Here is a 27,070-nt window from a genome sequence, read left to right on the forward strand (position 1 = left end):
ATTCGAAGAAATCCTGTCCGAAAGCAAAAGATTTTATCTCGGGAAATGAAGATAGCACCTAGAACCATGTCGCGTATTTTAAAAGATGACTTAGGACTTGCAGCCTATAAGAGACGCACTGGCCATTTCTTAACTGATAATTTAAAGAAGAATAGGGTGGTAAAATCGAAACAACTACTGAAGCGGTACGCAAAGGGAGGTCACAGAAAAATTTTGTTTACGGATGAGAAAATTTTTACAATTGAGCAACATTTTAACAAACAAAATGACCGTATTTATGCTCAAAGCTCTAAGGAAGCTTCCCAATTAGTCGACAGAGTGCAACGTGGACATTATCCGACTTCAGTGATGGTTTGGTGGGGTGTTAGCTATGAAGGAGTGACTGAGCCATATTTTTGTGAAAAAGGTATCAAAACATCGGCACAAGTGTATCAAGATACCATTCTTGAGAAGGTAGTTAAGCCCCTTAACATCACCATGTTCAATAACCAAGTATGGTCCTTCCAGCAAGACTCGGCGCCGGGTCATAAAGCTCGGTCCACGCAGTCTTGGTTGGAATCGAACGTTTCGGACTTCATCAGAGCTGAAGACTGGCCGTCGTCTAGTCCCGATCTTAATCCGCTGGATTATGATTTGTGGTCAGTTTTAGAGAGTACAGCTTGCTCTAAACGCCATGATAATTTGGAGTCCCTAAAACAATCTATACGATTGGCAGTGAAGAATTTTCCCATGGAAAGAGTGCGTGCTTCTATTGATAACTGGCCTCATCGTTTAAAGGACTGTATTGCAGCCAATGGAGACCACTTCGAATAAGCTTTTTATATTTTTAATTGTTTTATATTTATGTATTAAACTGACACACTGTAAAAGTAATAAATGTTATTTGCAGTTAACAATTTTCTTTTTTCTTTATTACAATATTTATGGCAAGACTAGGTATAGCATCTTCATTATTACTAGCTTTTGTTCGCAACTCCACATGACAAAGTTTTTCCTGGATAAAAATCCCGCTACATAAGTTCTTCCCGGAATAAAAGGTAGTCTATGTGTTACTCCAGATTATAATCTATCTCTGGATCAAATCGTATCTAGTTCCGTTCAGCCGTTCTAGCATGATAGAATAACAAACAACCAAACTTTCGCATTTATGACATGAGTATAGATTATCCTATAGTATCAAGAAACGTGGTTATCCATGTTTTTTGGCATTGCTTTTTGTTACATACGGGAACAGTAAAGTGACCTCTTTGCACTTGAAGAATGGATTAGGATTCAGACAAAATATCAATTGACGAGAGATGATCATCCCTCGTTAGCTAGCCTGTTTGTAACTGGATATACCGTTCTCTTCTTTTCTCAGTATGTTAATATATCAACTCTAATTGTACATTTTCCTTTAAGATACCAATGCAAGTGCTACGACGGCGCCGAGGAAGCGGAGGTGGACGGCAACCCGACCTGCATCGACATCGACGAGTGCGCGCTCGAGTACTGCAAGGGCGGCACCTGCACCAACAAGCCCGGCGGATTCGAGTGCAGGTACTGTGACCATACTCTTCACTATGTTCTCTTCTATGTTCTATGTTGAGCGGCTCCTTTTTCTGCATTAGCCCGTAGTAGGTCGGACTCAGTTCTCTTTTTGCGAATCGTATTCTTCATCACTGAAGGTCGTGTTCTTCTTGAAATGTCTTGACGGAGTCGATGACGAGCTGGTTCCATGTCCTGTGTGTTTCTTCGGCTTTCCTCAGGGCAGTCGGAATAGGAAGTCCTGTTGTACTGTTTATTTGATCAGACCAGCGGGTAAGTGATTGCCTACCTGGTCTTCTACCGTCTACTTTCCCTGCAACCAGCTTTTTGTCGAAGTTATCTGGTTGTTTTCGTGCGTTGTGGCCAAAATAACTTAAGACTCGTTGGTAGAATATTGTGAAGAGCCTAGTCTCTCACGGTTATAGTGCTTCAGGTACTTCCTTGCTCAAGTGATTTTAAATAGGCGTGTAACAAAAGGGACGTGTGAGATATTAACATTTCAACGTTTAAATTCAAATAACATGTTATGCCATTTAGAAATGTAATCTAAAGCGGTAGATCGGCAGTTGTACCGCGTCAGCCATATAACTGTTTCGCCGAAGCAATCGTATATCCAAGTAAATGCAATGTCTTAAAATATTGTTTGGTTCCAGATGCCCGCCCGGATTCGATCCAGTGGAGAACGGTCTTCGCTGCAGCGACAAGAACGAGTGCGAGATGACCAACGGACGCATGTGCACCAACGGAGTGTGCCGGCACGACGGCAGCGGGTCAGTACCATAGTTTATATTTGAAATCAGAGCTATTATTTTAAGAGCTTTCACGTATTTAATAATCATCATTTATATGACAGATATTTTTAAATTTTCCCTATATTTCTTTCTTAAAGTGATGTTTAACAAAAAGTTTTTTTTTTCTTTTTAGTTTCAATCTTTATGTAAGCAGATGCAGACTACATAGTGTATCTACATGCAATTAAGTATAATTGTATTGCAGGTGGTCGTGCATGTGCAACGCTGGCTACGAGTCTACGGAGACGGGGCACGCGTGCCGCGACGTGGACGAGTGCCGCGACAACCCGCGCGTGTGCCGGCGCGGGCGCTGCCGCAACACGCCGGGCGGCTACACGTGCCTGTGCGAGCGCGGCTTCGCGCCCGGCGCCGCCGGCTACTGCGCCGACATCGACGAGTGCGCCGAGCGCGGCGCCTGCGCGGGCGGACGCTGTGTTAACGGAGAGGGATCCTTCCAGGTATTTACTATACTCATGTTCTAGGACTATGGTTTCCAACAGAGAAGACTATCTAGAATTGTCCTAACAGTCTATGTGATATGTCGTACGTCAAAACATTGGATTTTTAGCTATCAGAAGAAATTCTCTTCACCACATTTTTTTGTTGCCATTGACATGTCCCTCTCTCCGTAGTGCGTGTGCGACGCGGGCTACCGTCCGTCGCCGGCGCGCACGGCGTGCCTGGACGTGGACGAGTGCGTGGAGCAGCGCGTGTGCCGCAACGGGCGCTGCCACAACACGCCCGGCTCGTTCCGCTGCGACTGCCTGCCCGGCTTCACGCTGGCCAGCGACGGCCGCGCCTGTCTCGACGACGTGCAGGACCTCTGCTACGACCACTACGACGACGGACACTGCACCGGACACGGCGACAGCCCCGTCACCAGGAGCCAGTGTTGCTGCAACTCTATTAAAGGTATTGTCTTGTATAGTGCGACTATTTTTAGATAATAGCATCATTGTTTGGACTCCTTAGTCCAGCCAGTACAAGAGCCTGTGCTTTTTCATATTCAAAATGTTAAATTCTATCATTTTGACATGCTTAATGTTAAAATTAAAACCTCGTCGTACGACTTCGCAGGTAAACGCGGTTGGGGAGTGAGTTGCAAGGCATGCCCTGAGCCTGGTAGCGAGGAGTTCAAAGTGTTGTGTCCGGACGGCGTGGGCAAAGACAACGTGGGCACGGACATCAACGAGTGCACCCTGATCCCGGGCGCGTGTCCGCACGGCAGCTGCGAGAACTTGGAGCCAGGGTACCGGTGCATATGCGACCCCGGGTACCACCACGACGCGGACGGCACTTGCCGGGACATCGACGAGTGCGACATGCATCAGTCGGTGAGTGGGTCGGGCTTAGTTCTGCCTGGTGCTGCGCTCTACATTTGTTACGACGTACGTGTTGTTGCAGTACTGCACGGGCGGCACGTGCCGCAACACGCCGGGCAGCTTCACGTGCGTGTGCCCGACCGGCACGCGCTACGAGCCCGACGACCAGATCTGCCGCGACATTGACGAGTGCGAGGGTGAGCTCACTTACACGGACTATGACCGCGGCGACATACCGCCCATGTTCCCAAACACAGGTTACCTACCTTTACAACACGCACGATATATTACCATCCACACTCGCCAGCCACGCACCATCATCGGAACATTACTGGACGGCATCTGAGCGCTTACCATAGGGTATGAGATATTGGACGGCATTAAATCATAATTATACTATCGACCAATATTGGGTGACATTTGGGAACACACCATCATGGGCTGAATTTAAAACAGTATCGGTCGAATTGGTTCATCATTGATCGATATTTTTTATTATCAATATTTTCACTATTAAAAGATTAGTTTGCAATATAACCTTTGGACATAATGGGTCGACATTTAATCGCAATCGATCGACATTGGCTTGGCCATATCGAGCTGGTTCATGTAATACACGCAGTCGATACCATCGCACCGCTTATGGTTAACAACGTTTATGGGTAATGTATGTGACAGGCACAATTCGCATTTAAAAATACAAAAAATGTCTATGGCTTTGCAGGAGAGCAATAAATTTCAAGTTTTGTTACAACGTTAAAAATGTAAATAAGATATGACTACATATAATGGTTAAATCTAATTTTATTAACTTGGTAGGATTATATATTGAAAATATTTTAATGAACTTATAATATTTGGTATTTCCTGCGAACTTTGCCTAATATGCGAGAAGTACTCTGACTGAACATGTATGAGGTTTTCATTTTGGTGTTCATAACATTTGTTATGTCAAATAATTGTTATGAAGTCTATAGAAATGTAAGTTGAGAATATAATTAACAATGCAGGTGGCACTGCCTTAGATGGATATCTGTAAGAAATTATCTTATTTATCATAACATAGGATAGATAAGCTCAGAGATCCCTGGCTGTATAAATTGTGTGTCGGCCCAATCTTTTAGAAATAAAGGTCCGATTTTGTATCGACTTATACTAAATTAGTACTGCAAGGATATATTTATATATCGTATTGAAATAGATTTCTTATAGTCCTGGTATAGAGGTCTCGCACTTTGTGACACTACATATATGATTCATGGGTTATGCAGCAGTGGCCTGAAGAAGTTTTCCACAATTATGTTTCAATTAATTTTAATTATGACATCGCAATAGTTATTACGTTTCACCGATATATTTTATAAATATCGATAGTTTTATATCGATAACTTATATCCATGTGTCACGTTGCAGAGCAAGCGAACCCGTGTGACAACGGTCGGTGTATCAACACGCGCGGCAGCTACGAGTGCGAGTGTGAGCTCGGGTTCGTGCTCGACGCGACCGCACAACACTGTGTCGGTGAGTGTGTACATTAACGTTATTCAAAGAAAATAGAATATGTGGTAAACGAATATGTATGGGGATTATGGTCTTTGTATTTTGAGGTTCATCATTGATCAATTATTAAAACCATTGGTATTATATTTATTTGTGTAATTATTTAGGGTCGTCACAAAAAAGTTTCTTCGTCTAATTCTATAGCATGTAAATGAAAAAGGTTTTGTTCGTAAAGTATTTTGTTATTTGTAGACAACCGTCGCGGGTCTTGCTGGCGGCGCGTAGTAGACGGGTCATGCGAGGGCGCGGCCCCCCGCCCGCTGCTGCTGCAGGAGTGCTGCTGCAGCGTGGGGCTGGCGTGGGGCTCGCCGTGCGCGCCGTGCGAGCCGGCGCACTGCCCCTGCAGCAAGGGGTTCGCGCGGCTCGACGGCGCCACGTGCCGCGACATCGACGAGTGCGCGCTCGACCCCGACCTGTGCGTCGGCGGCCGCTGCCTCAACACCGACGGCTCCTACCGCTGCGAGTGCCCGCCCGGCCTCACGCTCGACGAACACGGCAACCGCTGCGTCGACACGCGCCGCGAGTACTGCTACACCGAGTACGTCGGCGGACGCTGTGCCAATCCCATGAAGGTGGAGGTGCATCGCGCTGTGTGCTGCTGCTCCTCGCTCGGACGCGCCTGGGGAGACAGTCGCTGCGAACCATGCCCTAAGAAAGGTATGTTTGCCTTTTCGTGTAACTCCAAATGTTAAAACTACGTTATCGATCTTTAAATAGAGAAAAAACATTAAGGGAAGCGGCTGTTCCCTCTCGAAATCCATTCTAATACTAGCAATCTCACTGTCCACGTCAAATTTAATGCCAAACCACAATTATATGTTGTACCTAACGTGTTGTTAGGAACGGACGCATACCGCAGTCTCTGCATATCGGACGTGACCGGTCTACCGCCCACCATCCGTGAGTGGCCACTAATGGGCAACGAGTCAGGCATCGGTGGCGGCATCGGCATCGGCATAGGCGGTGGCGGGAGCGGCGGTGGCGACGGGATGGATATCGGCGGCGGAGTAGTCGGTGGAGTGGGCGGAGGAGGAGTGATCGGCGTCGGCGAGCAGCAGGTCGAAGTGAACGAGTGCGCCGCCTTCCCCGGTCTCTGTGGGCACGGCCGGTGTCGCGATCTCGTCGGCACATTTACCTGTGACTGTTTCCCTGGATATGAGAAGGTGGGTTTTTAGTATTTATGCAGCTAAATATAGGTAGTATTACATTATAAACTTATTAGTGAAAGGAAAGCTTATATATGTGTCAAAAAATTATAAAAATTACAGACATCGCTTCTAGTCTCTTCACTTTTTTTAAATATCGAATTATTCAAGTATTTATAAATGTGTGTGTATGTATATCAGGACTCTAAGAACCACACGTGCGTGGACGTGAACGAGTGCGAGATCGTGGACGGCGTGTGCCGCGACGGCGAGTGTCGCAACACCGAGGGCGGCTTCACGTGCCACTGCCACGCCGGCTTCAGGGCCGACGAACTCTCCAAAGTGTGTGTCGGTGAGTGAACTTCTTTCTTGTTTTTTTTAATTCAAATACCCTTATATAATTTTTGTGATGTTCTATGAAATATTATCTTCATTAGCTTTGATTTAGTGATATAGGGAACCACTTATTTCCATAACAACTACATAGCTAGTTTTCCTTATCGGATGCTCATGAACATTGACTAGTTTAGAAGAATTCTTATAATGTCGACCCTCTGTAAAAAGATTGAAAATTGGGAATAGGCATTTTATGGAATTACCAGCACGACTAAACTAAACTAAAATCCGTGCAGACGTGAACGAGTGCGCGGACGAGCCGTCGCTGTGCCGCGGCGGGCGCTGCGTGAACACGCCGGGCTCGTTCCGCTGCGAGTGCGGCGCCGGCATGGAGCTCGCGCCCGACCGCCTCTCCTGCAAGGACGTCGACGAGTGCTCCATCACCTCCGGCATCTGCAGCAACGGCGCCTGCGAGAACCTCATGGGCACCTACCAGTGCGTCTGCGACGAAGGCTACGCGCAGATGTCCGTCAAGTCGCACTGTGACGACATCGACGAGTGCGCCGAGGACCCCACGCGCTGCCAACACGACTGTGTCAATACGCCTGGATCATATCACTGTACTTGCAAGTCAGTATTGCTTTAGCTTTTATGTTTTTAATGGTCCTCTAAGGTGATTTGATATCTATACTGAACATGGCACGTGTGCAGGGAGGGCTGGCACCTGCGCGCGGACGGGCGCTCGTGCCGCGACGTGGACGAGTGCGCGGGCGGCGCGCGGCCGTGCGGCGGCGGCACGTGCCGCAACACGCCCGGCTCCTACCGCTGCACCTGCGCCGACGGCCTGCTGCCCGCGCCCGACGGCGCCAAGCCCACCTGCCAGGACATCGACGAGTGCGCCGACGTCAGTACCAACACACTATACCTACACTACTGCTCGCCACTTATTGACCTGCCTCTAATAACAAATGCATTTAGTATTTGCAATTAGCTTTTGTAAACCTCATAACCATGTCATCTGTTGTGCAAGTTAAGTTTATAGTAAAAGGAGTATAAAAAGAACTTGTTCTAACTTGACTTCTTGCACAAATTATTTTGATATCGATTTTAATTCACAAATTTTTACAAGAAATTGTGCTATTAAAACTGCCAACAATTAACCTGATATTTCGTAGGTACCGGAGCTGTGCGGCGCGGGCGAGTGTCGCAACACGATCGGCAGCTTCGTGTGCCGCTGCCCCGACGGGTACAGCGTGAAGCCGGAGCAGGGCCCCGCCTGCACCGACGACGACGAGTGCGAGCTCGGCACCTGCGACTGTCATCCTGCCGCCGACTGCATCAACCTGCCGGTAACTTAATTTCTATTATCACATACATAGGTGGTATTTAAACAATTGATACATGGAAACGGTTGTGAATGTAATGTGAGAAAGAGAAAGAGTATTTTAGTGAGTTTTTATAAGTCTTCTTTAAATCTCTTTATACTAAGATAGATAGCTATCAACAGTTAATAAAAATAAATATTCTATTAGAGGTCAATAACTAAAATAATTGTGGTCATAAATTTATTTTGGTCCTTCGATCCGGATACACAAGTGATTATTTTGCGTGGCAGGGTTCGTTCCAGTGCCGCTGCCGCGACGGCTGGCGCGGCGACGGCACGGAGTGCGAGGACGTGGACGAGTGCCTCACCAACAACGGCGGCTGCCACCCGCGCGCCACCTGCCGCAACACCGATGGATCCTTCCAGTGCCTGTGTGATACCGGATATAAGGGTGACGGGTTAGTAACAACAATCATTAGTATATCTTAATTTTTTTTTGTAACATGTAAGTTACAATCAAGGCACAGTAGCTCGATCTGGGAAATCAATGATGTTCTTAAAGAGACAAGAGCGGTGGATAAAAAACCTTTTGTGCTTTCTCCACCAGATCCAAAGCAAAGCTGTTTCAGTGAGGGCTATGATTTATCACTGTCCCATTTTTATTTGGATATAACCTAGAAAAATTAAGTTAGAATTGTATTGCTTATTAGTCTTATACATTAAATAATTTGCTGCTAAGAACTTGGTTGTTACAACAAAGGAGAAAAAAAATATTTGGGAGGCGTTCATGTCCTCCAAAGTAATTGTTTTTCAGTAATATTGGATTACATAAATATGTAAAGTAAATTGAAAAGAGTCCATATTTAATGAAGTTAAAGTATAATTTGGTGTGACATGACTTGTTTGCGTCAGGTACTCGTGCGTGGACATCGACGAGTGCGCGAACGACCCGACGCTGTGCGAGAACGGGCACTGCACCAACACGCCCGGCGGCTACGAGTGCGACTGCGACGTCGGCTTCACCAAGTCGCCCGACGGCAAGTCCTGTCTCGGTGGGTACTTGGAACTAACGCATACACGTGGAAAACTCATCCTTTCCGGGGAGAATAGAAACACAATCGGTGGACTGCAATTTGTTCATTTGTATCCTTTTAAAATAGATGAGCTTTGGTAGTATGTTTAGAACATATTTAATAAAGACCTAACATATACCTGGAGATGTGTGATTCTAAAGACATTTATATATTTTATTTATTTATTCCACATACTTACTACTAACTACTGGTTACACCCATTACAGTAGTGTAGGACATCTTCAACATTATATTAAATACAATTAACCAACATTTTAACATATTAGGTACATTAATCTCGTATAGTATATGTTTTCTATTTGTTTTATATGGTCAGATATGGACGAGTGCGCGACGTTCGACAACGTGTGCGTGTTCGGTAAATGCGTGAACACGTACGGCATGTTCAAGTGCATCTGCGACAAGGGATACCAGTCCGATAGCGTCGACGATCGTGAGTGATCTTTCTTCTATGTTTTGTGTTATTACAAACTTTCAATTACAAAGTAATAATTGGAACTGCTTGACAGTCTTTATTGGCTAAAGTAGTGACTCTGAGTGCAATAAAAATAGAAAGATCTAAAGGTTATTATTATAATGAGTCGACTTGAATTGTTTTTACTAATGATTATAATTTGTTTATTTGTCATGAAAATTAATAGATATAACATATTAAACATACATATAGACCACCAATCAACTAGAATGAGGCTTCGTATAATGGCAATGAGTCGTTTTCAGTGATGCCCGGATTTAACTGCACGGACGTGGACGAGTGCAAGTCGCCGCAGTCGTGTCAGTACGGCGAGTGCATCAACACGCAGGGCTCGTACATATGTCGCTGTCCACCCAACTACGAGCTCGTGTCCGACGGCACCGCTTGCTTTGGTAATTATATCTTTTTTATTGTAGGGTTGTCAGTAAGAAGTAAACTAGGGTTGCCAGTAATCAATCTTTTACTAAAATTACTGCTATCATGATTATTTTTAAAGGTAAAATTTTTAAAAGCTTTATGTTTGAACGGGATAATCTTTCGGATTATTAAATCGACTTGAAATTCTTTGCCACACACACAGCTACACTGTCGAAACAATAAAATATCTTCAGAAATGTTTTGCATTAATTATATCAGTAAATATAGGATTATGTATGACTTTGCGTGTTTACATTGTAGATCCTCGGAAGGCGCGGTGTTACGGCAAGGTGGACCTGCGCTCGGGCACTGAGACCTGCCAGGAACGCGACGAGCTGTCCGAAGACGGCACCATGGCCGCTTGTTGCTGTTCTGTTGGTCAGTTATATTGTATCACTTTTTTTTTTTTTTATGACATAACCTAAATATACGAAAAAAAACTGCTATCGTAATTTTTAGTATTCTTTTGACTTGTAATAATTGGATTGGTTAAATGTAACAGTAAATTTATTTAACAAAATGTATTTCTGTTGCCTTATATATCTAGTTTTACTTTATATTATTTCAATTATTTCTGTGTTCAATCAATAGTGAATTTTGTAACTGGTTCGGTTGCAGGTGCCGCGTGGGGCAACTATTGCGATCTGTGTCCCGAGCCGGGATCCGAGGCGTACAGGCAGCTTTGTCCCGGCGGCGTCGGATATCAACCTGTTCTTGAACCGGTGAGTATTGATTACTTACATTATGACTGTAGTTAGTTAGTGATTTGCTGGGAATTGACATTGCATTATGATAGTGACAGTTTAGTAATGCTGCGAGAGTTGTTAACGTGTTTGGGTACGATGACTGATCGCGTGGTGTCTGCCACAGCCGTCGTACGTGGTGACGCTGGCGGACATCAACGAGTGCGCGCAGCACCCGGCGCTGTGCGCGGGCGGCGCCTGCACCAACACCTTCGGCTCCTTCGTGTGCTCGTGCGGCGCGGGCTGGGCGCTGGCGCCCGACGGCCGCCGCTGCGACGACCTGGACGAGTGCGTGTCCTCGCCCTGCGGGCCCGGCCTGTGCCGCAACCTGCCCGGCTCCTACGTCTGTCTGTGCCCCGAGGGATACGTCGCCATGCCCGACGGCAGTACGTACCGTTCAAACTACCTGCGTCATTTTACATAATAATATACCAGATAAAATGTGTAGGTAATAGGAATTTCATTTTTCACTTGTCATTTATTATTGCAGAGGAATGCGTGGACGTTCGTCAGCGTCAATGCTACTTGAACATAGAGCCGTCGGGCCGATGCTCGGAAGCCGTGGGCGTGCCGCAGTTGAAGTACCTGTGCTGCTGCTCCGTGGGTCGCGCGTGGGGCGAGGACTGCGAGCCGTGTCCCGACAAGGGCTCGCGTGAACACGTGGCGCTCTGCGGCTCCGAGCCCAGCACCTACATCGACCCCGAGACCAACAAGACGCGGCCCATCGACGAGTGCGAGATCATGCCGCAGCTCTGTAAACCAGGCTCCTGTCACGATACCGCTACAGGATTCCAATGCTCTTGTGATCATGGGTATGTGTCGCGAAACATTTTATAGCTTTCTGAATACAAACATTAAACAGCCTTTATTCAATAGCGGTCTTTGTCAAATAAAAAAGTGAATATAAATTAAACATTTTGTGTTGTAGATATGAACATGACAACACGTCGCACCAGTGTCGCGACATCGATGAGTGTCTCGAGGGTGGCGTGTGTCGCGGACTGGCGCAGTGTGTGAACCTGCCCGGCGCGTACGAGTGTCGCTGTCCCGCCGGATATGCGCTGGCGCCGTCGCTCGATACCTGCGATGATGTCGACGAGTGTGCTGAAAGTAGGCTCTGCGACCACGGTGACTGCCGCAACACTGTCGGCTCTTACAGGTGACGCTACTGTTGTAACTGTTAATGAGTATCTAGCCGAGTCAAATTATTTTGAACATTAATAAGTCTCTCCTCTCAGTAGTAGAGGAGGCCCGTGCCCAACAGTGGGACACTATATAATATAGGGCTATGTGGCGGTACAATTGATGCATACACCGCCATCTCGTCAACATCGCCGGAACTGCAAGAGGATCGATGCAGTGACGCAACTGCAGTGATATCACGATACATGGCGACATCGATCCTGAATCACGCTTGCACAATTTGCGCGACGTGCAGCATATATCACCGCCGAATAGGAACTGTCGGAGGGGCCGCGGCTGGTCAGGCGCAACATCTGTCTGACTGGGAATCTTCCCCTTCCATAGAGGAACGCAACCATCTGTTCCTCTACAGCGGTGTCTACCTTTACGCCGCTAAAGCTGTTATTATATCTAAACCGATTTGATTGAACGTAAAACATGAAGTATAATAGCTTTGATACTGGATTCCGTCGTAATTACCAGATCCAAAAATTTTCTCACTTCCCTTTTATTAAAGTAGCTGATCACTGATCACTTTATCGCCAGCTAGACTTATACTCTAAAGCTAACAAGCTCAGTTAGAATAAAGCTGTATGATTGTGACATGTCGTGCCGCCAGATGCGAGTGTGCGCCGGGCTACACGCTGCGCGACAACGTGTGCCGCGACGTGGACGAGTGCGCGCGCCCGCGCCCCATGTGCCGCAACGGCACCTGCGAGAACCTGCCCGGCGCCTACACCTGCCACTGCGACGACGGCTTCAAGCTCGGGCCCAACAACGACTGCGTCGGTGAGGAATATCGATACAATCCATTTGGCTTTCATAACATTTCATTAAATAATTTATCAGAATGTTTCCCTCTAAACCGTATGCCACTCAGAATTTGTAATGATATGCTACGTGATAATGCGTGGCGTTTGTCATCCTGATATATCTGATGTCTTATACTATGAAGTAATTTCGCTAGATTAATTATTTTTTGCATAGTAAAAAATAACGCATTTTTTAATCTTGTAGATTTATCAGATTTAGGAAGTGGAAGATAGGCAGTAGGACGAGTTGTTTTATATAATGATGTGTGTCAGACATCAACGAGTGTCGCGAGGGCAGCATGGTGTGCCGCAACGGCCGGTGCCGCAACACGGCGGGCTCGTTCCGCTGCGAGTGCGCGGCGGGCTACACGCTGACGGCGGACGCGCGCCACTGCCGCGACGTCGACGAGTGCTCCGAGCTGCAGCTGCCCTGCGGCCGCGACGGCGACCCCGCCTGCACCAACACCAACGGAGGGTACAATTGGAACTCATTCATTAATATTTATTGCTTCATTGAAATGTTCGGTTCAATTATTTTTTACAATAGAGCGCTTTTACTAATAAGTGGCTAGTATAATATAGGGCAACTATAATTTCAATAAACGAAAATGACTGCCTAATAGATTGTCTAGTTTTGTCGACTTACCCGAAAAAGACAGCAAGGGGAAGGCTCCATAGCTTGTTCCAACTGAACCTTACTTGCATGATTTGCTAAGCTTGGCTCCAAACATGATGGAATAAAGTGATGGTGTGTGGTCAGATACGAGTGTTCGTGCGGGCCGGGCTGGCGGCTGGTGGGGCGGCGCTGCGTGGACCGCGACGAGTGCAAGGAGCTGCCGTACGTGTGCGCGGGCGGCGAGTGCCGCAACTTCAACGGCGGCTACATGTGCGACTGCCCCGCCGGCTGGCGCTTCGACAAGCAAGCCGCCATCTGCGTCGACGAACGCAAGGAGCTCTGTTACGAGCAGTGGGACGGCGGCCGCTGCCACCAGGCCAGGTCGCTGCTGCTCAGCAGGCCGGAGTGCTGCTGCTCTGAAGGTTAGTAATACTTTCAATGGCGAGATGATTTAATACGTATAGAAGATTCAACAGAAAAACAATAATATGAATAAGTAGAAAAAATGCATTTGTTTTATGTGATTTCTTTATAAGAATATAGTTCTTTACTTTTAACGATTAAAGGGTTAAATACAGCTTGTATATTGTTACGAATCAGGTGCCGCATGGGGTAGATACTGCGAGCGCTGCCCTACACCGGATTCACAGGAGTTCCTAAGAATATGTCTGGAAATGGGAAGACTTAACACTACACAGGTAAATAAGTAACTTCTACAATTATCACTTTATTTTTATTAAATATTTAAGCCTGTTATAATTATTACTGTGTTCGCTTTTTGATATTTAGAGGTATAATAAATATTTGCTTGTTATGATAATTTAGTTATAAAGCACGAAATGAAAGATGTTTATATGTTTGGTCGGTCAGGACGTGGACGAGTGCAAGGTGCGCCCGGACGTGTGCGTGGGCGGGCGCTGCGTGAACACGGACGGCTCGTTCCGCTGCGAGTGCCCCGCGGGCTACGCGCTGGACGCGTCGCGCCTGGCGTGCGCGGACGCCGACGAGTGCGCCGCCGACCCGCGCGTCTGCGGCAACGGCACCTGCACCAACACGCCCGGCGGCTACGAGTGCCGCTGCAACTACGGCTTCACGCAGGGACCCGACCAGGTAGCCGCCCACCTACCTTATACAACTTCAACTGCTTACTTGTTTGTTAAACCTGATCAGGCTAGGACGAACATAGCATAGAAATGTTAAATGATAATTTACTTTCTCCTCTTATCCCTTTCCCCTTTCATACCACAATTGTTTTCCTTAAATTTAAACAATAAACTCTAAACTAGTTAGTGTGTGTGCTCATGAGCAATGATAACCACTCATCAAATAACTCACTTTTGAGTTGGTCCAATTTACGTTTCTATCATCATCAGCCCTGTATCACTATTGTATACTGTCCCACTGCTGGGCACAGGTCTCCTCTACTACTGAGAGGGATTAAGCCTTAGCCCACCACGCTGCCCTAGTGTGGATTAGTAGACTTCATACACCCTAATTTTTTTATATAGAACTTCTCGGGTATGCAGGTTTCCTCACGATGTTTCGCTTCACCGTCAAAGCAAGCGATAATTAACAAAGAATACACACCAAATTTTTTAGAAAAGTCAAAGGTGTGTGTCCTTGGGTTTTGAACCTGCGGACATTCGTCTCGTCAGCCCGTTCCACACCCAATTAGGCTATCGCCATTTCTATGAACTTAGTAATACGTAATACATTTATACAGCATAATTTGTGTGTGACCGTGCGTTAATTCGAGCCTGTGTTCAGACGTGCGTGGACGTGGACGAGTGCGCGGAGGGTCGCGCGACGTGCACGTTCCGCTGCCACAACACGGTGGGCTCGTTCCGCTGCACGTGCCCCTACGGGTACGCGGTGGCGGCCGACGGCGTGCACTGCCGCGACATCGACGAGTGCGCCGCCGAGAACAAACCCTGTCCGCACGCCTGCGAGAACGTCGTGGGCTCCTACATCTGCAAGTGTCCTGAAGGTCAGATTTTACTTGGGTTGTTGCAAGCGCAAGTTAGATAACTCACATTCGAGAACTGTTAAGTTTCTAACAAATTTAAATGGTGTACCATATCTTGGTTTGCATTAATTACCTAAGTATAGTTTGGTACTATAAATATTATAGCGAAGATTGTACAGCCATCCTTATATAAATTTGAGTACAACGCCATCTATCGCTACATGAGTGAAATGTTTCCGCAGGCTACCGCCGCACGTCGGCGCCGCACGACGCGCCCAACGCGTGCGAGGACATCGACGAGTGCGCCGAGCGGCCCGACCGCTGCGCGCCCGGCGTCTGCATCAACCAAGACGGCGGCTTCCTCTGCGACTGCGACTCCGGCTACGAGCCCAGCGACGACGGCACCGAGTGTCTGGGTATGCACTACTTGAGTCTGGACATTAGCTGTTATGTCGAATTAGTTTCAATATCTTGCAATTATCATTTCGAAGCAAGTACTTGAGTTAAAAGAAGTACGCTGAGCTGGACTGAATCTGAAAGGTATCCATGACAGTTTCACCAAAGAAATTATTTTATTCATGTATCGATAAATCTTTTTTGCTCATTTATTCGTCCTTATCCCTTTAGTGATCAAGTAGAGTTTTCTATGTTTTGATGTAATGAGATGTTCCGCAGACCACCGCACGGGCATGTGCCACAGATCTCTTGTCGCCGGCCGCTGTGTACCGGAACCATGGCCCCGAACCATCGCGTCCACACCGGTACCGCCAGCGCATGTTACTAAGTAAGTTTCTTGAGACGATGCGGAGCTCTATCATGGGAGACTTCACACCACCTGAATTTCAAGAATAAGCAATTAATATCTAATTATTTACTGGCACAGAAGCTCTTATGTATCATGCGTGTTGCAGGGCGCAGTGTTGCTGCACGCTGGGCGCGGCGTGGGGTCCGGAGTGCGAGCTGTGCCCGGCGCCGGGCTCGGCGGAGCGGCGCGAGCTGTGCAGCGGCGCCGGCCTCACCGGCGGCGGCATCACCGGCGGCGGCGGCATCGGCGGCGCGCTCGACGTGTTCGGCGACGTCGACGAGTGCGCCGCGCTGCCCACGCTCTGCGCGCCCGGACGCTGCGTCAACACCATCGGCAGGTAACCACACACCAAACACTCGTCATTACAATTTTATACCCTTACTGAACACTACTGGGCGTTATTCACTTATATCTAGACATTCCATGTCCTAGTTAAATATTTGCCTCTCCATTTATAAATCGTGAATGACATATATGGTTTCGGTTGGGCAGTTTCCGTTGCGTATGCGGCCGTGGGTACAAGCCGGCGGGCGAGATTTGCGCGGACGTGGACGAGTGCAGCGCCCGCGCGCCGCCGTGCGAGCAGCTGTGCCGCAACACGGAGGGCTCGTACGAGTGCCTGTGCCGCGCCGGCTACGAGCTCGACGAGGACGGCGCCAATTGCCGCGACGTGGACGAGTGCGAGCGCGAGACACACACCTGCCAGCAGACCTGCTCCAACACCGAGGGATCCTTCGAGTGCTCCTGCCACGAAGGATATGAGAAACGCGGCGATGCTTGTGTTGGTACGTAAGCGCTTTATATTTATTCTTCGTTTACTTAACAAAAAAGGACACACGTCTTGCCGACCTTTCACCAAATGTTTTCCATCTCATGATATGATAGTGGGCGAGCCTATTGCATATCGGTTATTGGTTTAATATTATTTATTCATATTTTTTTAAATAATAACCTTACAACGTCCAGATATCAACGAATGCCTCGAGGAGGGTCTGTGCCCGACGCCGGGCAAGTGCGTGAACCTGCTGGGCTCGTACCGCTGCGTGTGCCCGCGCGGGTTCCGCCTCGACCTGGAGGGCACGCGCTGCCTCGACCGCGACGAGTGCGCCGACGGACGCTGCCAGTCGCCCTGCAGGAACTACGCCGGCGGGTACCGCTGCGACTGTCCACCTGGTCAGTATCTTATCATTCATTAGGGTAACAGGAATAAACAATATTGGATGATGTTGGTGAATTGCTTAAGACATGGAAAGTTTATTATTTGTCTACAAGATTTTGATTATGGTTGTATAGGATTAGTGTTAATAAATTATTTTTACCGCAATTATTTGCAAACATATATTGATTATGCTCTGATTGCGTAATGTTTTTTTGAATAACACAGTGTGTTTGAAGTATATTAATCGCGTGCAGGTTCTATCCGCGGCGCGAGCGGGCTGTGCGTGCCGCAGGACCCGTGCGCGGCGAGTCCGTGCGGCGGCGCGCCGTGCTTCGCCGTCGCCGACAACTACCGCTGCGGCTGTCCCGCCGGCTACGGCTGGGACGCCGCGCACGCCGTCTGTCTGCAGGTCAGGCACCAATACACAACATTATAGTCTAGCTAATTCATCATAATTTATACTAAACTGGAACGGTTCAAATCTGGATGGAAGGACCAAATATTTATCATTTAATTATTAAAAAAATCCGTAAGATGAGTGACGAAATGATGAGGAAGTAACGAGTTTGCTAGGATGATAACAGTTTAAAGTGAACTGTATTTGTGTGGCAGCTGGCCGGCGGGTGTGCGACGGCGTCGTGCCTGTACGGGTGCACGCCGCTGGGCGCGTCGTTCCAGTGCGGCTGCCCGGCCGGCTACCGCGCGGTGGCGGGCCACTGCCTCACGGCGCTCGACGCCGCGCTCTCGCCCGACGACATCGGCGACGCGCCCGTCTTCCCGCTCCGGGACCAGTACAAGATCGGCGGCGACAATGAGCTCATCTCCAACGAGGGCTGCTTCTCGTGCAAGGTGACACCAGTACCCGACTATATTTATATGGACGTGATCTTATATATCACGTTTAAATAAGTCAATGAGTTTTAGTGTTTTACAAAATAACGGTTTGTAGTATTTTCAAATTTAGATCCAATTATAACGTAACATTTAATGCAAATGGTTGTTTGTAGGTGAACGGACGCCGGCGCAGAGCTCCTGATGAGGCGATCATATACGCGAACGGAACTACTGTCATGAGGAAACGAAAGAGGCGCAGCCGACGTGAGTATCGTTGGGTGTTCGTGTTTTAACGTAACTATTCTAATAATAATTGTTATATTATGATTCCGTATCGTGGTGCAGGTCGTCGGTCGCTGCTGGAGCCGGAGGCGGAGCTGATCGTAGTGAAGGCGCGGCCGCGTCAGACGTGGGGCCGCGCGGCGCTGGTGCGGCTGCTGCCGGCCGCGGGCGGCGCGCGTGCGCACTACCGCGTGGCGTACGGCGACGACGACCGGCTGTTCTCGCTGTCGAAGCGCGACGGCGCGTGGGCGCTGCGCCTGCGCAAGCACCTGAAGCCCGACGCCGTGCTGAGCCGGCAGCTGGAGATCGAGGCGCGGTTCGTGCCGGCGCCGGAGCCGGGGCGCCGCCGAGGCCGGCGCGCGGCGGAGGTGCCGGCGCCGCTGCGGCTGTACGTGTCGGTGTCGGTGGCCCCGGACGCCGCGCGCTGAGCGGCGGCGCGGCGCGCTTGTACATATCGGTATTATGTCGCCAATTATTCTAGTGACAAGTTCAGGTATTTACTTCGCTCTCGAAAACTTTGGAAAATCTATACAAGAGGTATTTTTGTTCAAATAATGCATTTCAATAGACATTAAAAAATTTCGACCTCCTTAAAATTCAAAGGTTTGTTAAATTATTTTATATAATATTATCGACTGATTCAAAACCGTACATTCTTTCAAAATTGTGTAATGGAATTTAATATTACTTCTGTGTACATTTCAGTGCCATAAAGTTACCATTTATTGTACTATTGTTTCACTAGAGTAATTGGTGATGCGTAAAATATTTAAATTCGAGGATCACTGCCACTAAAGAACCATTACTGCACTGCCATTTTGAGTACTTTTCTATTTCAAATGTATCGATTTGAATTTTGAAAACAAATGGGATATAAAAACAGATAAAAAAAACATTTTTAATTATATAACTTTTATATACTTTCATAAATATTGGATAATTGGGATGGGACTTGATATCGATAGTCCCATCTAAAAATACATCGATAGACTGGTTCTTTTTGTGTGACGAAATATTATGTGTCGACGATTTTTATGTATGATTTGTCCAGTGTTAGCGAATTGTTGTGCCAAAAAATAAGTGCCAATTTAGTGTAATCGACAAAACGAATACAACGAATCTTTTTACATGAAATATGATTTGCTAGAATCTCTTTATCTTCAAAATCGTTTTTAAAGATACGTTACGGAAAAGATAATGATATTAAGCATATGATTTTATACGATTTAAAAACATATATATGTTATATGTCCTTACTATACATACATATGTGTATCCCCTTTACTCTGATGGGTACGGGCAGATACGTTTAAAACTTTCCTATACATCTAGCTTGGCCGTCGCCACAAAATATTTGCCGCACTTAAATCGGGTTCAAATGAGAGCGAATTCGACGGCAGTATTAGAATGTGAGAGAATGACGTAAGGATATGGCAATATTAGTCGATACGTGTAATTTATCGATAACAATGTAACACTAGTAGTACATCACTTTACCAAACCAAGGGCCAGTGAGTAGATTATCGATTTATTTATTTTTTTTTCTTCAAATAAGTTTGTTTACTCACACATAACGTTTTTGGTGACAGCTGTAAACGTACTTTAAGATGAATATTTTAGAGATACTTTTCAATTTGTCGATTTAATTATGTTAAAAAATCCTGCGTGATCTGTTAAGCGGTTCACGCAAGTAAAATCAAGAAAGAGATTAATTAATGTAAATGGAGTAGGTATCGATATTGTTGGACATCTCTAGTCCATGTTACGAAACTGAGATTTGTTGAGCATACACACTGCTTTATATCTGTGTACAGCTGGCCTTAATATTCTTTTTTATAATTTTCTAGTACAAGAAATAATGCAATAAAGTTTTTGTAAATATGTGTATACATGAAATTTATTATGTTAGTTGTATTTAGTTGATATATTTTAACACTAGTTGTAAGCGACGAAGAAAGAAATAAATGTTTAATATGAATTTGTTTTGTTTTTATTTAAATAACCTTTTCATTTAAAAATATATCTCAGTTCAAACTTATGAATCTATAAACGCTAATGGCGAATATATTTAAAAGTTACCATAGTTGCCCACGTAAGTGTGTCGCGTTCCGGGATCAGCCTGTGTATATCCGATTCCAACAGCCCGGTATAGTTGTGTCTAGGGATTGCAATCCGGTCCGGCGGATCCGGTAATCTGGCGGATCCGGTACGTTTTCGTTGTCTACCGGATCCAACAATATCACCGGATCCGGTGGCCGGTTCCGATATATTAAGAAAAACGTAATTTCTCTTATCAAAACCGTGCGAAAGTACTAAAAAACTTGAGAAAGAAATGAGCGCTTATGAAACTGAAGGAGATAGAGGGAAATACTTGTCTCTAATATATGACTTTTTGACTTTAGTGAAACCAACCAGTGTTGAAGCTGAAAGGGCTTTTTCGGCCGCTGGTTATATTTGCAGTTCCTTGAGAAGTAGGCTAAAGGATGATACTATTAATACAATTTGTTTTCTAAGAGCGTTTTTCTAACAAGAAAAGTGATCTGTGATGTAATGAATGCATGGGTATAGTATCCATAAGCTGTTGATTTTGAAAATTTTTATTTGGATTATTGAAGAATATGATTTTGATTTAATTTAGTTTTTATGAACGGGTTTAACTTAATTTAAACCATAAATAATTCACTGTTGTTTGTAATCTTTGAGACTAATTATTATATAATAACTGACTGATAATAATTATAAATAAATAAGAGTTGATTTTCGCACAAAATCGTTTCTATTTTTTCCCTGTATATTATTCCTTAGATTATGCCATGAAGTTAGAAATATGCGTTATGTTGCACACCCAAAATACCAATCCGGATCCGGCCGGATCCGGCGTAATTCTCGTGATTCCGGCTGAATCCGGCCGGATTTAAGTTTGTACCGGATTGCAATCCCTAGTTGTGTCGACTGTCAACGGGTAATTATCTCTCGTCAGTGAACCAGCTATTGGACCGCTCCACTTACCATCAGGTGCAGTCGGTATACTTTGATGTATCCGTATAAAAAAATAGCCAATAACAAATAAATATATCACAGGGCATGTAGATCCGTATTCGCGCGATAATTTAACTGTCAGTTTAAAACCACAATTTTGGCAATAAATTATACTATTTTAATACATTCGTTATCTATTATAGTATATATACATGAAATTTATTTAAATGAGAGTAAAATTTTAATAAAATCTTCATCCCTGATGAATTGAAAATGAGCTAGCCCTTTCACTGGTAAGTGTGAGGAGTGCTAATTGCCAGCCAACCTCCGATTTTCATAAACAATGCTGGTCACTTTTTTGACTCATCGTGAAAATGGATCAATCAGATTTTTTTTGACATGATTGTTTATGGACATCGGCCATATGCCAGGTATTGTATAATAAGAAACTGCTTGTCATTGTTCTGAGTAAGAAACGATCGACTTTCCATTAATTACCGTCGACAATTCTAGACTCCGCGCAATACTGAACTAAAATTTGATATTTTACTCTACCCGGGAATCGGATCGAAGATCTTAAATTGTACTCATTTTTATGGAAATAAATAAGAAATAATTTTAATTGGTACTCCAAAACAATATTATATAGAGAAAAAGTGCGAGTGCGATTGAACTTAATCAATCTCCACAGATATCTGCAGGTCAATAAAAAAACATTCTATATTGCGGCCATTCTTTGTTCAGATTGTTCCATTTCCGTGACTTGCCAATAATATCAATTAACTATTTAGAAAGGTGGGTTGGGATTGAAATAAAATTGAAATTATTAATTAAAGACTTCGCATGGGTAGGCATAAATAACATTTCATAACACTAAATAAAATAAAACATTATTTACTTTTATGAAACGTAAAGTAAGCGTAATGAAAACAATATTTTATCCAGAAAGTGTTCCACTTATCGAAAACAGAAGCGTCAACAAATATTATTATTGTAAATATTGACACGAGGTAATCCCACGATTGAGGGCGGATGGCTCCAACAGAAATTCATTCTGGCTCAGTTTAAATGGGTCACGAAACTCCTTACAGCGGCGCGTGTCGCGTGAAAAATAAATCCTCTGTCACGTCAACATGTCACGGAAAAGCATCAACGACCGATAAGTTATATTTTTATGTAATTACCCTGAGACCCGCACTAAATCCCTGAGTATCTAGTAGCGGTGTTGACCATCTGATCACATCTCAGCGGTGACTGGAACAGTTAAGTCAACAAAATGTCTAAGAAACCGAAAGAGGAATTCTCGTGCGCGATGTACAGCGACAAGTTTTTTATGCTGTGCGCAGCGGGCGGTGCGTGCGCGTGCGGCTCCACGCACACCTTCGTCACGCCGCTCGACCTGGTTAAGTGCCGCTTGCAAGTCGACCCTGGCAAGTACAAGTCCATATTCAAGGGCTTCGGCATCTCGTACGCGGAGGGTGGCATAAAGAACCTCGTTAAGGGCTGGGCGCCCACCCTGATAGGCTACTCCCTACAAGGCTCCGTGAAATTCGCCGGATACGAGTACTTCAAATATAAGTTTGCCAAAATGGTCGACGAGGAGAGTGCTTACTTGTACAGAACGTATTTGTATTTAGCTGCGTCAGCGTCGGCCGAGTTCATAGCCGACATGTTCCTGTCACCTTTCGAAGCCACCAAAGTGAGGATGCAGACGACGCCTGGCTACACGTCCCAAATGCTAAAAGCAATGCCGCACATGCTGTCTACCGAGGGCTTCGGAGTGTTCTTCAGGGGCCTAGCGCCTCTGTGGGGTCGGCAAGTGCCGTATACCATGATGAAATTTTCGTCTTTTGAGAAAACTTTGGAGTATTTGTACGAGAATGTGGTTCCAAAGCCGCGGGAGCAGTGCACGAAGACAGAGCAGCTGATCGTGACGTTCACGGCGGGGTACATCGCCGGCGTGATGTGCGCGATCGTGTCACACCCCTCCGACACGATAGTGTCGAAGCTGAACAAGGACCCGGGCGCGTCCATCGGGGGCATCATAGCGGAGGTGGGGCCAATGGGCATCTGGCGCGGGCTGGTGGCGCGCATAGTGATGATCGGCACGCTGACGGGCCTGCAGTGGTTCGTGTACGATGCGTTCAAGGTGTACACGGGCATGCCGCGCCCGCCGCCCGCGCCCATGCCCGAGTCACTCAGAAAGAAACTCGCTGCCAAAAAATAACGTTTCATGTGTATATTAATTATGGTCACATTTGTAAGTCTTTTGTGCGGTTTGGAATTATCAAGTATTTTTCATTTATCAGTTTTTATTTATTTCAACTTTATTCTGGAAATGATATACCCGTCCGTGTCGGGACTATCGCTTTTTTATGTCGCAATGTACCTACGACTTACACCACCTGTACAATTCTGTTGTATTTTAGTGTAAAAAATAATTGTTATTTGAATAATGTGCAGGTGATTTTTTTTTAATAATTTAACAGAAGTAAGAATAAGGATAAAGGGGTGAAATAAAAGGGTGAATGACATTTAAACTCTAACTTAATTACTGGACAGAAAATTAAAATTCTGGCGCTATTACTCAAGTCTAACGGCGGTTGTATTTTTACTATTACTCGACCGACATGTTGGTTTAAATATTGCTGGTTTCAAAATATTGTTGTTTTAAAAATACAATCAGCCAGCGCTCATCAATGTTAAATCGTCTGCAAGCAGTTGTTCGATATTTATATAAGCATGTAAGGTTTCTCCATGACCTTATCACATCATTCCGTAGGCGTAGATTTCAATCATAAATAAAACATTAAAAATAATACAACATGCTTCAAATATATTGTACAAATTTACGTAAACTGCGGGAAATATAAGGGGCTTAATGTCGTGGTTGGTCGTAGAGGCGCGGGCACCGGGGCGGGCACGGGCGCCATCAGAGGCAATAACAATAATATCGGGATTTATTCGAACATCGTGAGGCACTCAGCGCGGCCTGGCCGGACCGAGCCGCTGTGGACACCAGACTTTATGAATGTGCCAAGGATATTAGTTATTGATGCTATTACAATCGACATAGAACTCATCTGATAGAAAACTTCTTATGATCATGAAATGATGATTGTTTTATGGTCGTAGATGTTTTAAGGCTTGTGTGTTTATTTTTTTTGATGCTGGATGTACAAGAAGGATTTGTTAAGGGTTACTCTTATGGAGTCATTATACAGAAGACAAATGTATCGGCAATGCACGATACGGACTCGGTCGTTACATTACACGACGAAATCTAGATGTACCTATTAGTTGCAACTCTCCATAATTCTTCGATTCTTCTAGTATAACTTATGAGTCCCGATCACTTATAAGGAGCAGCTTGCCAGTGGCGAAGGGTACATAACCCGATTCCACCCAGCTTCCATTTCGTATTTTGTGTAAAATCTAATTATCGTTAGACCGATTTGCAAACCGCATGTATGCATATTAGTACTTATATTATGTTGTGTCGGGTTCCCTCTTAGCAAATTCATCGCTCGCCACTGCAGCTTGCTGTTATTACATTTTTGATTGGGTGCCAGTAACATGGTCGCCGTACAGCCGCGGCATCATTCTACAGGAGACTAGATCACCTTCCGCCCATTTAACACAATTTTACAAGTATCCGCTGTCGTCGCCCTATTCGTTTTATTGCATACGGATCCTCAAATTGGAATATTCTTGTGGGGATTTTTGGAATGATGTATTAGTTTCGCTTTTAAGCATTAAAAGGTTAGTTATTAGGGTTGAAATTTTCCAAGGAGTTTTTGGAGGCATGGAAAATATCTTCCTTGCCAAACTTCATATATGTATAGGTACATATTTACTAGAGGTAATAATGTTCTATTTTGTCACATATTTTCTAAGATGAAACTAACCCCTGATTTTGATTCTGATAACATTTATTAGTAAGGGGCTATATCTTGCTAATTATTCAAATAAATCCAGATATTGGTAAACTTAAATCAAATGACAGTTTACTCAGAAACAGATTCATGTATAATTCTGGCAATGTGTGTCGGATATATGATTCGAAACCGCGCCAATTTAAACGCTCGAAATCTTTAGCTAAATATTTACACAGATGTTCATAACATGGTTTCTAATAAATCTGTAACTTGTAACATACATGACGTACCAAAAGCATCTCTATCACAACACAATAAGATTGATATTGAGGATGAAGAGTCAGATAAATGTATTCCAACCACGACACTCAACGAGTTAGCAACTTGGCCGAAGTTGGTCGCGTTTCGCAAAAGTTATCAAATCGAATTTTTACTGCGGCTCCGCTCTGGATACAGTCGCTTCTGATATTGAGTTGTAATTTTGTATCTAAAGGCACATCAGTAGAATTGGCGTCGATGTGGGAATCTTTAATGGTTCGTCGAGAAGTGAAAGAAATGTCGAATAAGTTAAGGAAATTTACTTGGACTGTTTCACCTGCGCAAGTTGGTTAGCGAGTGTGCGCGATTCAATTTTCCTGTTTGTTTCGAAGGTATAGCTGGATTCAGGTGTGATGTTAAATTGGTTCATTCTCTGACATTTTTTATGCTACTTATAACTACGTTGTACTCTGTTCCAGGAGAGATAGGTTACTGAATTTAACTATCGTATTTTTTTCTTACGTTTAGTAGATTTGGAACCTGATCGATAATTCTCTGTTAAAAAGATAATAAAAGTTACAATCAACATTTAAATATTTAAAGTAGCTGCTGAAGTATACAACGGAAGAAGTTCGTCATTATCCCAGATATCTTCTTTCTACAACTCGCGCCATTACTAAGAGTTGTCCTCAACATCCAGCCTCCACAATCAAGTAACTCCGGCCAAGTTGGCCGATTCCAACTTAGGAATCAAATAGCGCTCGCCGATTCAAATTCAATAAACTACAACAGGGTGTATAATTGGAAAAGTTGGCATTTTAAACGCTTCTCCCCTCTTTTCTTCCCCTCGGTGGTACAGTTTCGCGGTAGTTTATCGACAAATCGCCGCGACGGCCCTGCGGTCGGCGGATACACTGGAACTGAATTAAGACTAGAGTGTAGTGAGTTTGTGAACTTGCCGTCGACTTAGTTGTCTGGAAACGGCTTTAATGCATACGAATGTTTTTTTATGTCACAGCTAAAATGTTGAAAGTCTGATGACTATTATACACACACACAAATCACGGATTTATCCCCAAAGGGGTACCAGGGCACCCACTTTTTGCCAAGTATGTTCCGTCCCACTATGTGATAGGGGGCGAGCCTATCGCCATATCGGGCATCAATTTCTGACTCTGGGCTGATACTGAGCAGAAATATCCAAAAACACTTTGCCCGACCCAGGACTCGAACCCAGGACCTCAAAGCGCAACCGTACCGCGCATGCAGTACTACTACGCCACCGAGGCAGCCTGATGATTATTATGAGCGTTGGATTTCTAAGAATAACTAACTATACTATTTAATGTCTGGTTGAAAAGAATATTTCCTGGATATTTTTTATTTGATGATTGAAAAATTACCTCTGATAGTTTACATATTTTTCCACACACAATTCGTTTACTTCAATTAAATGAACAATAATAAGAAGAAGTTTGTTGATTTATTTAACCTCTATTTGAAAACATGTTACATAAATTATTATCCACAAACATATAAAGGCACTCAATTAGCTTCAATCATTG

General features: G+C 45.0%; 2 protein-coding genes across 5 annotated transcripts in view; both read left to right on the plus strand.

The window, feature by feature from the left end:
• LOC115451372 (fibrillin-2) overlaps positions 1-19,583 on the plus strand; it is a 46,568-nt gene extending 26,985 nt beyond the window's left edge. For 2 of the 4 annotated variants that reach the window (XM_030179661.2, XM_037436583.1), the window contains exons 12-48: positions 1,402-1,539; positions 2,181-2,297; positions 2,524-2,776; positions 2,951-3,230; positions 3,396-3,652; positions 3,723-3,897; positions 5,054-5,161; positions 5,393-5,857; positions 6,041-6,363; positions 6,547-6,697; positions 6,978-7,311; positions 7,393-7,585; positions 7,857-8,030; positions 8,297-8,463; positions 8,918-9,057; positions 9,416-9,532; positions 9,820-9,966; positions 10,253-10,369; positions 10,610-10,713; positions 10,862-11,120; positions 11,225-11,546; positions 11,663-11,893; positions 12,536-12,705; positions 13,002-13,203; positions 13,489-13,766; positions 13,945-14,042; positions 14,215-14,454; positions 15,112-15,331; positions 15,553-15,726; positions 15,986-16,094; positions 16,222-16,452; positions 16,608-16,900; positions 17,082-17,288; positions 17,529-17,683; positions 17,887-18,123; positions 18,282-18,372; positions 18,454-19,583. In XM_030179661.2, coding sequence (XP_030035521.2) covers positions 1,402-1,539; positions 2,181-2,297; positions 2,524-2,776; positions 2,951-3,230; positions 3,396-3,652; positions 3,723-3,897; positions 5,054-5,161; positions 5,393-5,857; positions 6,041-6,363; positions 6,547-6,697; positions 6,978-7,311; positions 7,393-7,585; positions 7,857-8,030; positions 8,297-8,463; positions 8,918-9,057; positions 9,416-9,532; positions 9,820-9,966; positions 10,253-10,369; positions 10,610-10,713; positions 10,862-11,120; positions 11,225-11,546; positions 11,663-11,893; positions 12,536-12,705; positions 13,002-13,203; positions 13,489-13,766; positions 13,945-14,042; positions 14,215-14,454; positions 15,112-15,331; positions 15,553-15,726; positions 15,986-16,094; positions 16,222-16,452; positions 16,608-16,900; positions 17,082-17,288; positions 17,529-17,683; positions 17,887-18,123; positions 18,282-18,372; positions 18,454-18,818 — 7,642 coding nt within the window. In that variant the 3' untranslated portion in view covers positions 18,819-19,583. The remainder of the gene's footprint in view (positions 1-1,401; positions 1,540-2,180; positions 2,298-2,523; positions 2,777-2,950; positions 3,231-3,395; positions 3,653-3,722; positions 3,898-5,053; positions 5,162-5,392; positions 5,858-6,040; positions 6,364-6,546; positions 6,698-6,977; positions 7,312-7,392; positions 7,586-7,856; positions 8,031-8,296; positions 8,464-8,917; positions 9,058-9,415; positions 9,533-9,819; positions 9,967-10,252; positions 10,370-10,609; positions 10,714-10,861; positions 11,121-11,224; positions 11,547-11,662; positions 11,894-12,535; positions 12,706-13,001; positions 13,204-13,488; positions 13,767-13,944; positions 14,043-14,214; positions 14,455-15,111; positions 15,332-15,552; positions 15,727-15,985; positions 16,095-16,221; positions 16,453-16,607; positions 16,901-17,081; positions 17,289-17,528; positions 17,684-17,886; positions 18,124-18,281; positions 18,373-18,453) is intronic. The other 2 variants (XM_037436584.1, XM_037436585.1) reach the window with 2 other exon arrangements.
• A 2,775-nt stretch (positions 19,584-22,358) lies between these two features.
• On the plus strand, positions 22,359-23,818 carry LOC115451370 (phosphate carrier protein, mitochondrial). Its single transcript, XM_030179660.2, has one exon. It carries the CDS (start codon positions 22,646-22,648, stop codon positions 23,594-23,596), a length of 951 nt encoding a protein of 316 aa, XP_030035520.1. The 5' UTR covers positions 22,359-22,645; the 3' UTR covers positions 23,597-23,818.
• Positions 23,819-27,070: the final 3,252 nt, after the last annotated feature.

Source organism: Manduca sexta, chromosome 8 (genome assembly GCF_014839805.1).
Source record: "Manduca sexta isolate Smith_Timp_Sample1 chromosome 8, JHU_Msex_v1.0, whole genome shotgun sequence".
In the NCBI taxonomy this organism is placed as follows: domain Eukaryota; kingdom Metazoa; phylum Arthropoda; class Insecta; order Lepidoptera; family Sphingidae; genus Manduca; species Manduca sexta.